This window comes from Podarcis bocagei (genome assembly GCF_964188305.1).
Source record: "Podarcis bocagei genome assembly, chromosome: 1".
Classification (NCBI taxonomy): domain Eukaryota; kingdom Metazoa; phylum Chordata; class Lepidosauria; order Squamata; family Lacertidae; genus Podarcis; species Podarcis bocagei.
The window spans coordinates 141,140,162-141,155,587 of record NC_138125.1 but is presented as its reverse complement, the minus strand read 5'-3'; the positions used below and the strand labels follow the sequence as shown (position 1 = coordinate 141,155,587).

Genomic DNA, 15,426 nt, shown 5'->3' with positions numbered 1-15,426 from the left:
TTCTGCATGTTAGATGGAGAGAGAGAATATTTTAGTCATAAATGAGAGATTATTAACTTTTATGACTTTGAAAGATCCATATTCACAATTGCCATAAAACAGACGAGTAGAGAAGGTCTTTCTTACCAGTGAATGGAGGGTCATAACTCTAATGGTAAAACAGCCACTTATTCTCCAAATGCATTTTAAATACACACAGAACTTACTGTCCATGTGACTATGCTGTCACTATATAGCGAAGTATGTAGAATAAATTTTGATTTAAATTTGAATTTCCAACCGCTGATATGATTGCCAGTAAAAGAACCCTAATACTTTTGAGATGATGTTTCCCTTCCCCATGTGCACAGTTTAGCTATTGCTATCTAGAATGATGGGTAGAAGAGAATGCAATTGTTAGGGTTAATTATATTCAGGCTCATAATATTGTTACATCCATGTTGATCTGCCTCTTTGGGGTTTTGCATACCCTACTAGCTGATAGTGAGTGACAGATTAATGGTTTACTAATGGGCCATTAAGCTCGTTTTTATCACTTTGAATTGAAGTCCTGTCCAAGGTGGAATTATTTTGCCTTGGTGGAGCCTGGGAGAGAAAGCGAATGCGCATGTGAGGGGGAAACTGGCAAGCATGTTTGCAAACATCATTCCTTAGGAGAAGCCTTTGCTCCATTGTTTGTTCCTTTGTTTGAAATCCTGAACTTAGTATTTCCTGTGTTGCTTCTGCTCTACCCCGTACTACTGCTTCAGCATCTGTATTTGTAAATATTATTATTATTATTATTCATTCCATTTCTGTACTGCTATATATTTCAAAGAAATAAACTCAAAGTGGTTTGAGTTTTTAAAAAATCAAATGAAACAATCCAGAATAAAGTCAGATGTAAAGCATACCTTCAAAGCAAAATAATTAACAGGAAACTAAAATATTATCTTAAAGATTTCAAAACAAAAGATTATGAAGGCGGTCAACTTCAGAATGCATACTTAACGAAGCAACATTAACACACATACACACTGTCTCTCTCACTATATATATAAAACATTACAAAAGCAACATTAACACACACACACAGTCTCTCTCACTATATATATAAAACATTACAAAAGCAACATTAACACACACACACAGTCTCTCTCACTATATATATAAAACATTACAAAAATAAAGCATTACTTAAGAAAAATAGAAAATGCACATTTAAAACAGTGTAATTAAGAAGAGTACAATTATTATCATAAGCTTAGAATGCATCTGCTGCTGTTGCTGCCAATCTTGCCAATGGTGGCTCATGGCGGCGGAAGCTGAGGCTTGGTGACCTGGAGCTTGATGATGTGCAACCCCAAATTTTGGATCCTCTCCAAACTAATGCCAAAGTTGTGTGCTTGTTTTGTGCTGTTTATGCCACAAAGCTTGTATTTTGTGCTGCCCCCCAAACTAAGTAATTGATACTCAGCCCGGGGTTACAAGCTGGCACCCCAAAATCCAACTTTGTCCAATCCCCTTCAAACAGATGACAAAGTTTTATGTTCATTTTGTGCCACAAACCCCACATTTTGTGCCTCTCCCCAAACTGATACTGATACCGGGGGCCATAGGTGTTGAATAGTGGGTAGACATAGCAGACAAAGCAGCAATTTCTCCAGAGCAGCTCTTCATTTGTAAGCTGGAACAGAACTGAACAGCAAACAGCTCAGCCGGCCTGCTTTTATAGGCAGCCGGCTGTCAATATTGTAGCAACAACAACCCAGGGTTTCCTGCCTAAAGTAACTGACGTGGACCTGAGTGAAAACTATCTACATGATACTCCTGGTGGCCAGGGTGAGAACTTCAATACATAACACCCCTCCCCACCGAGATAAGGCATTAGTTACAATCATAGTGGTTCCATTACATACAGCAATACCCTTATTGGTTTCAGTAAGGCACATAAGCATATTAATTGACCCTATTCACCATACAGCTTTACATGTGCAGTTTGTCCAGTGAACATAGTCTTTTAAATACGGGCTAATGGCCTTTCGGATTTCCTGGGCGGAGAGTTCAGCAGCTTCTGTGGCCATGGCCTCCTCAATGGCTTTCTGCAGCGTGAGGTCTGGCCTGGCGAGGAGATGCCGTTGCAGACGGATGTTCCAGACCCCGCAGACGAATCGATCCATCAGGGCATCGTCTAAGTCTCGGAACTCGCAGTGCATTGCAGCCTGTTGGAGGGCAGTGGTGTAGTTGTTAATTGACTCCCCCTCTGCCTGGTTCCGGTGGTAGAACGCATGGCGGGCAGCAATCTTGGACGGCTTTGGCGCGTAGTGGTTGCGTAGCTTCTCTTGAATCGTGTCCCACGGCTCTGCCTGGACTGCTAGAGGCGCAACCAATGCTCGGGGCCATCGCGAACACTTCGGGGCCACAAAGGCTTAGGAAGAGGCCCTCCTTCTGCTCTAAAGACCCTCTTGTTAGCTCATTTGCTTAGAGGTAGCAGTCAAACCGAGCGAGGTAGGAGTCCCATGATTCAGAGGCTGGGGCAAACGGCGGTAGAGGCACGAGCGAAGCCATGGTTCCGATGCCGACATGGAGGGCGATGGATGGAACACAGTGCTCTAGCCAGAAGGGTCAGCTCTGAATTGGTTCTGCCCTGTGATGCTCAGTGTTTCAGCTCCGTGATTCAGCTCAGCTCAGAGGGTGGCCGCGTCTGGCTGTGCTCTGATGTCCATCGATCCCATCCTCGTCACCAGTTAGGTCCCCCCTGAACCCAGAATTCTGGGGCTGCCTCAAGCCTTTTCAGCAGCCACAGCTTTTGCAGCTGGAGTCTCGCCCTCTCAGGCCAGGGGGGGAAAGGCCTGCAAGGCAGGGAGCAGGTCTTCCAGGGCTCACAGCCAGAACACCTCATGACAGAGACATTGTGAGGGCCCACATGTCTCTCCTGTAAAGGACCTGAGTCTCCCACTCAGGACTTCCCACTGCTGGGAAGTCCTGAGCAGCACTCGAGGAAGGGAAGCAGGCAGTCGTCTGGATAGAAGTGTTGCCAAACAGAGAAGAAATGCCAAACAAGTTGGAGAAATGCTTACTCATGATGACACCTAGGCAGTCTCTGAGACATTAAAATCTGGCCTTAAAGGGGACCGCTTTACCTTTTGTTGCTCCCTGGTAAGCAGCTGGTGCTTTCATCAGTGCAGGTTTGAAGGGAAAAGCCATAGCCCTCGACCTTTGTTTTGTCCAGCAACTATCCATTCTACATTCACCGCCCTCTGGGACCTGTATGGTCCTAGTTCTTAGCACCAGCCCTGTGCTACCTTAATCTGGCAGACTAATCCTTATCCCATGTTTTAACAACCTCTAAGAAATGGCCTGCAAAACTATATAGTATCCAGATGTTCCTTGCTGTGTGCTGTGTTCCAGTCAAAATCTGTGTACTTAAATACTCTGGTTTCACAAATCCTCAGGAAATGCCTAGAAACTCATGCTAAGCAACTGTGCGTTTCCACTGCAAGCTGTAGCATTCATTGATGGGCCCAGGGTAGCGTTTATAACCCTTGCTGTTATTTAAGCATTAAGTATTATGAACATTTTGCAGAACACATGCATACTGTGTGAACCAGAAGCTGTGTTTGGCATCCACATAATTCATAGCAGGATCCATTTATGTTGCTCCATGGTGTGCTATTTGAGAGTAAAGCATTGCTTATTCCTTCATTATTGCTTAATTAAAATATAAGATTTGTCTGTGCTGATCTGCCATTTCCCTGCTGGCTCCTGACAAAGAGAGGAAGAACTGTTGAAGGAGGGGAGGCTAGGATTCCTAGGAGAAGAACATTTCTTCCCTTTTCTTCAAATGGATACTCATTTTGTCCGTAATCCAGCAGGAATCCTCTTTTCACTTTCCTTCCTCCCCTCTAACCTTTCCACTGTCTAGGTGGCCTGCTTTGGGGAGAATATCCATTCTGCCTTCCTTAAAGCGATGCTGTCTACTGGGTTTAAGCTGCCACAGAAGGGAATTCTGCTTGGAATCCAGGTGAGTTTGATACTGCAGAAAAGGCATGGGAGCTCTCCAAGGTCATTTCTAGACTGCTGCTATTTTCTGGTGTTCAGTTACATGCTGGAAAATTCAGGTTGCACGATTCAAATGGACGTGGAAGCCCTGCCAAGGGACTTGCGCTTGCTCCCCTCACCTCTCCTGCCCCAATGCTTGTCCTGGTGGATCTTGGCATAGCGCTACGTTGAGTTCACTCCTTTGCTGCATTTGAAGTTCTAAATCAGGCCTTCATTTCAGGACAATAAAAGGAGCCCAACCAAAAATAAAGAAATAAATTCAAGGAGACTTCCCTCCCCGCCACCCCCTCCTCCTGCAATGCTCCTTAACTGCCTCGGGGTAATTACAAGCAGGAGACACAGAAGTATGATACGTTCATAAATCTCCACAAGGCCTGTGTGTCTGTTCCCCAAATGATCAGTCACTACATCTGAGATTAGAAAATGCTTGGGGTCTCATAAAAAAACAATTGATGGCCTTTTGCAATTCCCCCGCTGTGCTTGTAATAAGCTTATGCCCTGCATAAAGTCAATAAGAAAATAATTAAAAACAATACCGACTTTCCAGGCTGTGAATGATTATTACGGATGCTGAGACCGGGTGTGGGAATTGGGCCCACCAGTTTCAACCTCAGAAAGCAAGTCTTAGACAAGAATTGTCATGCTGGGTGTGGGGAGGCAATACTGTCATGGCAGCGGGGGGTGCCTTGAAGAGAATTGACACCACTAAGCTACTATTACACATGGAAAATGAATTCTACTGCCAGCTTTGATACAAACGGGTATGTTCTTGGGGCAAAAATAGTTCTGGCTTTGTGTCTCTGTTCTTCGCTGTTTAGCACTTTAGCGTGGGGTAGATATTCATATCCCTACAAACTGTAGGGCTGTGCCATATGTTGCAGTGTGCTCTGCTGAGCAGATGATGCTATCCCAATAAGATAGCGGTATATAAATCATTGTGAAGGTGCAATACTTGACCTGTAAGTAGATGCTCAGTCAAACTGCATGCCCTTTTGGAAAATCCCTGGCTAGTGATTAATGAGCACTGCATGTTTTCTGTGCTGAAACTGTAGGTCTTAAAGAGTCACCAGGTCATGGGAAGTGGAAATAAAGTGTCAACTTCATTTATTAACTCGCTGATTTTCCTTTTCATGCATCTTTCCCTCTTGGATTAATTGCTCAGTGACAGGGGTGTTTGTATGTGTCTGTGGGCCTGGAAACCTCAAGAAAAGGGAGGAAATCCAATTTGAATAAAGATGCAAACTGTTTCTTCTTAAAGTAAAATAATCCAGGCATAATTTAGAAGGGAAATGGGATGTTCAGTAGAATTTACAAGAAACAGAGCACCTTATTAGCTGGCAGAAGACCAAGCACCCTATCAGCTACAACACCCATTGTGCCAATAAAGGCTGAATGAATGGAAAGCTACAACACCACTAAGACATGGAACAGTATAAGCAGAACAAAAGGTTCTGATTACTGAAGCTCTATGTCCCTTTGAGAAGACTTTTAGACACTGCCTGCTCTCAAGGGCTGTGAAGGGACTAAACAGATCTGTGGCACTTTTCTTTCTCTGAGGCTATTTTAGATTGGCTTATTGGGCATGGGGAGAGTGTGCAAATGCCAGGATGAGAGGTACCAATGGGCTCCCACTGTGAATTGCCTGATGCATTAGGTGGGTGGACGAGCGTGGAATAGGGAGTCTCGTTGACTCATCAGAAGCTACCTTGATGGAGGTGGATAAAGGAAGCTGCCTCAGGGTGTCTACCTTGTCTGGCATAGCCTACTCCTGTTACTGCGGCCACGTCGATGGCAGGAATAGTATGGAACAGCTTGTTCAGCCCTGTTATTGGCCTCTGCTAAATCCATGCTGTTTCCTTGCTCCCCTCTCAGTCTCCTTCTTGAACACATCCCAAAGAGCAGTAGTTCAGCTGTTGTAAATCTTGTGGTGATTTATTTATTTACAGCCCTTCACCCCAAGGTGCCAGTGTTGGAAAACAACTTAGCCCAGGCCACGTGAACCCTCCAAGAGCCTCCTCCTCAAGAGCAGCCTGGGTGGGAAATGCTCCCCAGGTCTTCCTTTGCTGGGTCAGGCACAGTGGTGGCTTCTGCTAATGCTTACTCGGGGCAAACCCACCAGGCTGCCCCTCCCCACTTCCCAATATGCTTGCAAATTCAGTTGCGTTCAATACAAATAGTGCCCTTGAATTATTGAACCAAAGTGGTCAGGGGCATCAGTATGTCTCATAAAATGACAATAATGATGCTGATTTGCACCAGAAGGTTCTGATGATTCCATTTTGATGGTTTTGAGGTTGGGGTGGGGGAAAGAGACCGACAATGCTAATGAAGTGATTTTTGGCTGGAACCTTGCATTTTCTATTAAACAACATTAGATGAATGGCTCTTTTAATTCCCTTTCCTGATTGGGCTATTTAGTAATGCTTGTGGGAAGAAGTGCATCTGTCTTACAGCTGCGGTGCAGAAATGCTGAGCGTCACAAAATGCTGAGAGCATTCAAGGAGTGCTTTATTTTTAGGTCCAGATAACAGAGACCAATTTCTTGGCAATCTCCTGCATGAGGCTGTGCATATTCTGAGTGTGTGTGAATTCACGAGGGCACTTGGTCCTGGTGCTGTCTCTCTTCCCTGAGTGGTGGGATGTTCACAGTGGCCTTTGGACTCCTGCGTTCCTCTGGAGGGAAGAGCAGCGCAAACTAAGCACCTGGTCCTTGAATACATTTAACATGTTAACATTCACGATGACTATGCAATCCTACCTGTGAACTGCTCACACATGGAACTGAGCAACTGCTCCTGTCCCCTCCCTCCAGCATGCATGCTCTGAGCACATGACGGGCACCATCCTGCTATGTGTTTCCCAGGAACCGTCCTTCCATTGTGATGGGTTTTTAGAATAGCTGGCCGGTGTTCACTTGTACAGGTTATTCCGTAGCTGCTAGCATGGTGCACAAGTAGTATTACTACAAAAAACTTTCCCCAAAACCTAGCCTGCTCCAGCTTACCTCTTTTAGCAACTTCTCAACTAAAACCCAGCAATCATTTACATGCAGTGAATTACGCCTGGTAGGAGAGTGCAACTTGCTGGGGACATGCTGTGAAGTGTAGGTATAATATAGTGAGTGTGTGTGTACATATGTACTGTCCAGAATTCTATAATGAAAGGTGGGATATAAACAGAATAGCTTGCATAAGACTGGAAGCCAGAATAGATTGAAATGCTAAGGAAATGTCCTATTTAATTTCCTTACGTTGAACTATGCATTTGAGAGTGGTAGCCTCAGTCCAGTGCTAAAGAGAAGGATCCAGAGCTGTGAACACCATTATACTGTTGCAGAATTAGGCACCCAGAAAACAACTTTCTAGATTAAAAACAATGGCTGGTGAAGACGCCTTGATTATAAATCCTTTCCCAGCATAATTTTCTTTATCTGAAAGCAGCTGTTGGAGCCCCAATTTGGGTCAGAGCTGCGGCATAGGAGTTGGATGGGGCTTGGCTCAGTATTTCTCCCTGTGCCACGGCCTCTTTCCTTTAAAAAAAAAAAGTTTGGGGCCCTTCCAATGTCCCTTTATTCTTTTTTATTGGTGGGAAATGCAAATGTAAGCAAGAATCTCAACAGTCATGCAAGCACTGGAGGTGGAAGAGAGGCTGAAAGGTGCTAATGTCAATATGAAAACGCAACCATATATTATGGGATGTGGCAGGTACACTTTGTGCTCTAGAGTCTTTGTGGTGTGCCTCTTTCCAAACCACTTCTTCAGAGCCATAGCTAGCAGCCCTGCGGGGGAATTTGCATTGGGGACTGAAGCGCAGAAGAAATGGGTCAGCCCCCTCTCCCTCCTTCTGTGCCACGGCTCTGATCCAATCTGGGGCTCCAACAGCTGCTTTTAAAAGAAGAAAATTAAATTGGGAGACCCAAACATTTGTTGCTTGTGTACCACATAGTTCAGCCCTTAAGACTCGCCAAAAACATTTAAATGATTTGAAAACAGATTCGTTCAGTGTGCATGTAGGCAGTTACTGGCTAATCTGTGTAGATTTATTCTGAGTGTAGAATCAGGACTTTCTTGCGTCAGAACTATTTAGAGTACCGTTCAGGCCTACCTGATCCCACACTCATCCTAGCTCAAAAATTGCTTTGTATTCTGAATCTAATAAAATTCTTAACCAATGCATCAGGGGAGATATTCTCTGCTACTTTTAGCTTGAATTGAACTGGCATTGGTCCATAAAAATTTAAAAATCATCTGGGGACGTGTGTCTGTTTTTAAAGGCTAATTATGTAACAGTGTGAAAAACATTTTGAAAGAAATGAGAAAATCCATTTCAAAACTGAACCCTGATAGCTTGCTGTAAATAAGCAAGCTTGTACTTCGTGGTTTTTAGTAGCGAATGGTTTCTTGCTCAGGTACTTTCAATCAGCTTCTACATCTAGGGCAGCTCAGATGAAGGCTGACAGCTGTAATTTCTTTTCGAGGAGAGCCTGTTTTATGTGTCACAAGTGTTCAGTACATGTTTGATAGAAGTTTATAATACTGTTGTGAAAGCCAACACCCCTGACCAGAAGGCACAGCGATTCCATAGCAGGGAAGCTGCCAAGCCTGTCATGTTGGATATTTGTATTTTCCACTTAATGTAGAGAGCAGAAATAGTTTTTTCCATGAAGTTCTTTCCAGTGACTGTGGACCTTGAAGCTATGGCTTGACTCATTTTTCCACCACAAACTCCTTGCTCGACTCTTCAGGGTTGTTCAGTCAGTGTGACCTCTCCCAGAATCAAAGAATCCATAGCGCTAGCTTGAAAAAACAAACGGCTTTGTGAAATCCTGACTCTTTGTTGGTCAAAAGCCATTGTAGACTAACACATGGAAAGTACTTTCCCCTTGAAGGACAACATCTGTGAACTCCCCTGAGACCTCCGGGTATAGGGAGGTATATATATTCAATAAACATTAATAAATAAAAATTAATAATGATAACATCTGCTGCCTTTCAACTGGCCAATGCTAAATTTTCCACAGTATCAAATATATTTTTATTGGAATGCTATTTCTAAGCTGCATGCTGAATTCATTGAATCATAACTAGGTTGTAAAATTATATCCTTCCTGTCTTAATTTTATTTTGAATGGAGGACTGTTGTGGAAGGCGGTCAATTCCATGCATGCATTTCATCCAATTACCAGCTCTGCCTGCATCTTTGCCATCCTCCTCCACCACTCTCTGCCCGTCTATCGCTGCTGGCTTCATGGCAAAAGTGGAAACAACAGCGTTTCATGTGGGTAGCCAGAGAATGGCTGTTGCGTTCAGAGCTGGTACCTCCAGGAAGTTTGTACCGCACTTCTGGGGAAGAGAACAAACTAAATTTCTCGTCTTCTGTTGTCACCGGGCTTCATGCATTGTGGCTGAAACTTTCTAAAGTCCATGAAGAACAAATCCCTCAGAAAATATTATTTTCTATAGATAGCTGTTTCAAAAAGCTTTTCTACTATATAGCTTCCAATTCAGGACCGGGTTCATTCTACAGCCTCCTTTAGTTTTCAACTTTCATTTAAAAGAAAAAGCAAGTTTCCAGTTCTCATGATCATAGTATCTTAGAGTTGGAAGGTACCCGAGGGTCATATAGTCCAACCCCCTGCAATGAAGGTCGAGAGAATCCTGCCCAGGTTTGATGTCTGGGAGCTGGAAGAGGGTTTTTACTCAAGATGAGTCCCTGTTCTCATGCCCTCACACAACTAGCCTTCCTCATTTCCCCAAATTCCTGGTAAAAATCAGGATTAAAAATTCTAAATTGTGCACATACGCACACAAAAATGTGACTAAGCAAAGCTTGTTAATAAACCTGTTCATGCAAACGTGCTCAAATCACATAAATTGCCTTGCTTGCAAGTTTTGTTTCTCTAGTTGCTGAATTTGACACTTCATAGTCCAGTAATCCTACTCCCCAGCTATAAAACCCTCAAAGGCAGTGTGCTGTGTTAAGACTCTGGGGAATCCAACTTATTGGCGAAATATGGACTTCAGTTCCATGGCAAACAGTGCCTTTGAAGCTTGTTAATCTACAAGAACTTGCCAACTGCAAGAAAGCTCATGCCCTTTATAGCTTTCTGTGACATTCACTTTTAAAAGAGGGAGATGTCCAAGACTAACACAGAGCTTTATTACATGCCCCACTATAATAGCAGAGCTTTACTGCATCTTGTGAAATATCCACTCTGCAAACACTTTCACATCTGTGGGAAGGAGGTGTTGCTGTGCAAAACATGGCTTTGAGACCCACTTTCTACATTGTTCTTTCAGCCTTCCTTCCGTCCTAAATTCCTCCATGAAGCAGAGCAGCTCCATAGTCAAGGTTTTAAGGTATTGTCTGTGTGTGTGTGTATGAAAAGCTGAGACCTCTTGTGTTCAAGCAAACCTAAGACGTGACCATGTATGGACAGGCATGTTGCGTGTGTTGCTTTGTCGTGTATTTTTTACTGGCAGTACATGCGTGCCAACCAGACCTAATTTTCTAAGAGTAAAGGGGTCATATGGCTGAAAGCAACAACAGCCATACACCCTGTAATTCTCTGCCCCATAATAATCTCATAAAATAAAATGTGTCATTGCACATTGTTCAGCCCCTGCTGTGCTTCTTTGGCTGGCATTCACAGGGTAGGAAGCTTGCAATGCAATTAGGTTCTGTCAGACACATATAGGTTAGTTTACCAGATGCTACCAAGAGAGAAGGGAACCAAGTTCACAGAACAGGAGACACATGCCCTTGATAACACCCCAGTTTCATTAATATTTTGAGACCCACTATTTCTTTTGAAAATGAGTCCAGCAGGCGAGGAGGAGGTCCATGAGGAGACCGAGTTTAGAATGGTCCAAAGTCTCCTGCTTGCTGCTGGCTCTTTAAGCTCCATGCAAAGCAGAGGTCACTAGGCGTAAGTTACCAAGTTTCCCCACGGTGGTCAGTGTCCAATATACTGTACCAGACAGACTTAGGTCTGTGATATCACCTTACAAGAATCTTCTTTTTTAACATGGGCATTTAAAGAGAGAAAACTGCAGTTCACATATACCTAAGTAAGTTTATTACCCGCCCCCCCCCCGGTGATGTTACTGAAAGTCAGTAGGAAGCATTTTATTTATTTTAGTCAGCCACATACAGAACTGTTGAGATAAGATCTGTTTTTTATTAATTATATAACACAAATGTCTTTTTATTGCTTTGCAGCTTTATGCTACAGAAGCAACTTCTCGGTGGCTCAATGCAAACGGCATTCCCGTGTCTCCAGTCGCGTGGCCATCACAGGAAAACACAGACCCCACACTCCTTCCAATCCAACAGTAAGACTTTCAGCAAATTTGCAGAAAGGGGAGTGGAAATCTGAGAAAATAATCTTGGGCTTCTGGACATGTTATTTTTGGGCCTGCTGTCCCACTTTCAGCTGGGAAATTGACCTTCCCTCTGTTGTCTGACGGCACTCCAGCTGGCTCACTGGCCTACCCAACCCAGGGTTCAACTGGTGTGAACTGTATAAACATGGAAAAGCAAGTTTTTGTGACATCACAACTCTTCTTCCTCACAGCTTGTAGTTTCCTGGTTCATGGAAGACAAGTGTTAGTTTTGAGTGATGTGATGTTATTAGCACAAGTGAGCAAGCTAGAATATAGCCTGACTGTAATTCATTTGTCATATCAGGAAAATCTATTTTATCCACTGCACATAGTTGACAGAGGGGCACTGTTTCCAGACGAATGTATTACAGCCAGCCATTGTGTGGGGTCCTGTGTAGTTTAAAGCCAAAAAAGATTAAGATGGAGAGAGCGGGATCAAGACCTGGAGGAACCCTGAACGCCTTCAGCTCCTGTTGGCTTTGCAGGCATATGAACTTCATCCTGATCATATGGATTAGTTTAGTTTAAGCTGCTGCTGAGCTGGTAGTGGCTGCAGGAGCACAATCCTGTGCGGAGCTGAATATGATCCAGAAGACTCCATGCATCTTTCGTATATTCCACCCACTGCTGTGCTTGTGTCTCACACTGTTTGCTTTTAAGTTTGAACATCTTCATCGCAATGGTAGGCAGGTAGCTTCAAGGTGCTCTCATGCCTTTGGACCAAGCTTTAGAGATGTAAAATACCTACACAGTACAAAGTTTTGTGATGATGGAATATTGGAGGGAGGGCGGTGGAAATACCTTATTTTGCTTTGCTGGACTCCGTTATCTTTTATTTTTACACAAATATCTTGTGCCTTTCATTTCAGGCTCATAAAAGATGGGAGCATAGACTTGGTAATTAACCTTCCCAATAACAACACAAAGTTTGTCCATGACAATTACGTGATCCGCAGGACAGCTGTTGACAGTGGTCTCTCTCTCCTCACTAATTTGCAGGTATATTGCTCACCATTTCCCACAATCAGGTTGTTGTTTTTTTAGCATGACTGAGGTTAAGGCCCATTTTAAAGCCCTAATTAATGTTTGAAAGCCAACTATTTTAAGCTTCACCCAGCTCACTGATTTAAGACATTTCCTGTCATCTGTGTAGTACTTCATAGGCAGTGCCTCTTTCTTGTGTCTCTGTTGCAGTTCTAAGACCAATTCTTTAATGAAAGCAGAGTTGCTGGTTTTCAGCAAATCCATATACATAAAAGCTAGTGCAGTCCAGAGGTTAGTAGTTCAGATCTAATCTCTTTGGTAATCTTGCTAGCTAGCTTTAGGCAAAAGCCTCTGTTTCTGAAACTCAGCCTGCTATATGCGGGGCTGTTGTAAAGATTAGAACAAGACAACGTTCTGGGAGGCGGTGGAAGAAGTAGCAGCAACAGCAGGAGCAGAGAGCAGGAAGCTTCCTTCTTTGCCTGACTTCCTTCTCTGTTGCTCTGATGTTCTCCTGAGCTCCTTTGGGGAGCTACATTTGCCATGCTGGGATTTTACCGTATTTTTCGCCCTATAGGACGCACTTTTCCCCCTCCCAAAATGAAGGGGAAATGTGTGTGCGTCCTATGGGGCGAATGCAGGCTTTCCCGGGCTTCCTGCAGCTCTGCGCCACCCTCCGGATCCCGGCGCGAAGCCGCGCGGGGCTCTGGAGGGTGGCGCAGAGATGCCTGCATTCCGAAGCCTGGTGTGCGCTGAAGAGCGCGCCCAGGCTTCGCGCACCTCTCCGCAAGCCTGGGGAGACTGGCGTGGCTCCCTAGGCTTGCAGATAGCAGGCTGTTCTGGGGGCTGGGGTCGGGGGAAGCTCGGGCTTCCCCCACGCCTGCCCCGTGCCTGGGGGGGGGGAGGAATAATTTTTTTCCTTTATTTCCCCCCCCCCAAAAAAATTAGGTGTGTCCTATGGAGCGAAAAATACGGTAATTTTAATCTGAGCTAGAGAAGGTATTTCGGGCTTGTAAAGCTCCCCTCTTGCTCCCTCCTCCCTGCCTCTTGCTCCCCTGCAGCCGCTCATACTGCAGAAACGGCCCCTAAAAGATTGTGAATTTTCACGAGGATCTTTTTAGATTTATTTTTATTTTGCAAACTGCTGCAGAAATGTAGAGAACCAAATTTAAGATTAGTAAATAAGATGCTCAGAGCACCGAAAGTGACCTATGCCTTTCATACCCATTACCAGCCCTGCTGGTAAGGATGATTCTTTGAGCCAAGCAGCAGTGAATGGAGGTATTTTGGGAGCTCCCCCATCATGCAAGCCTGTCCCTCATGAGTGGTTGGTTTTCATAACACGTGAACTAAAATATGATTAAATATGATAGGAGTGGGGAATTGAGAAATACAGTAGTTTTGGAAGGTGAGAATGCAGGATATAAATACCCAAAATATATAAATATACGTGGCTTGTATTGTATAGTTCCACTTGCTGCCCTATGATGTGTACTCTCCCTTATTTGCCCAACTGAACCTTTTCAGAAGCAGGAATTTGTCTTGTTGTATGGACTTGATTGAACCTGAGCTAAGCCCTTAACATGTGTTGCTTGCAAATCACTACAGCAAAATAAGCCCCCCCCCCCAGTTCAGCCTTGATGATTGGACTGTAAATCTCTATAAGAAGTGTGTTTTTGAATCAGCAATAAAAAAGTTATTAAATGATGTTTTTAAAATGGATAAACCTGCATAAAAGAACCTGTAGATGAAGCCTAGATGTAGCCTAATTCTCAGCAGCCTGTTTTGTTAAATTAATCCTTTAAAAATAGTTTGTAAACATGTAAGCAGCGCCTTGATTTTTCTGGTTTCAGGTGGCAAAGCTCTTCACCGAAGCTCTCAAATACTCTGGAAAACTCAACTCTAAAAGCCTCTTCCACTACAGACAGTTCAATGCCAACACAGCAGCGTAGAAGAACATCCCTCACTGATACTGAAAGGAGGAATGACATTCCCGACTGATGACATCTGCCCAGTTCTGTAGATAATGACCCCAATGAATGCCTGTGTGTCAAAGTCAAAATAAAAAAATTCCTTCTAGTAGCACCTTAAAGACCAACTAAGTTAGTTCTTGGTATGAGATTTCGTGTGCATGCACACGAAAGCTCATACCAAGAACTAACTTAGTTGGTCTTTAAGGTGCTACTAGAAGGAATTTTTTTATTTTGACTATGGCAGACCAACACGGCTACCTATCTACTACTGTGTGTCAAAGATTTGTCTTCTACTTTGGAGACACTTTTGTACCCACATATTCTAAATGCTGAATATTTGTAAAGGCTGTACCCTTGGACTGTGTTCCTCTGAAGGCTTCCTTAGATATATCCCATTGAATAGAGTGGGACTTACTTCTAAGTACATTTGCATTGTGTTTGGGTGGTAAGCTGAAATCCCAAAGAATTCTGAAATTGATTAACATGTTAAAGTATGAAATCAGTGTCTGGTTTGAATTTTTGGTGTTGCATCTGAGCATCTCCAAGTTCATTTATGTTACAGATGGTAACTTTCTAGGAATCGGAGATTATGCATTGAATGGAATGATTTCCCGGAAAAGGCCATAAAAATATGAAATGTCATGAGATATAGCAGCATTACATATGTTTAACCAACAACTGATTTGCATTTTTCCGCCTCATAGGTTGCTGGGAAATATTGGCTCCTTCTAAAGAGAATAATAAAACGGTGATTTCTTGGGCTTTTCTTGAAGACTCGTTCTCTGCTCTACCTTCAATAGCCAGGGAGACATTCAGAAAATTCGTATAGGCTAGTAAAAACCCTCCATTTAACTGTCATGTAGTCTTAATCTATTTCCTTCCCACCACAGCTCTTTCTGAAGAATTTCCTGCCTTTTCCTTGGCAGTAATCAGCCTTCTCCTGCTTGATTTACCTCAGCAATACTGCAATCACTTGCTACTGAATATGATGAATGTGACAGGAACTCTTTCAAGTAAAGAGAACAGCAATTCACAGCTTTTCAGTG

General features: G+C 43.6%; 1 protein-coding gene across 1 annotated transcript in view; it reads left to right on the top strand.

Moving 5' to 3' along the window:
• The window catches only part of CPS1 (carbamoyl-phosphate synthase 1), a 149,621-nt gene extending 134,481 nt beyond the window's left edge, over positions 1-15,140 (top strand). The window contains exons 33-38 of the mRNA XM_081190213.1: positions 3,905-4,003; positions 10,341-10,400; positions 11,263-11,375; positions 12,296-12,425; positions 14,261-14,463; positions 14,662-15,140. Of these exons, the coding sequence (XP_081046339.1) occupies positions 3,905-4,003; positions 10,341-10,400; positions 11,263-11,375; positions 12,296-12,425; positions 14,261-14,359 (501 nt within the window). The 3' untranslated portion in view covers positions 14,360-14,463; positions 14,662-15,140. The remainder of the gene's footprint in view (positions 1-3,904; positions 4,004-10,340; positions 10,401-11,262; positions 11,376-12,295; positions 12,426-14,260; positions 14,464-14,661) is intronic.
• The last annotated feature ends 286 nt before the right edge of the window (positions 15,141-15,426 follow it).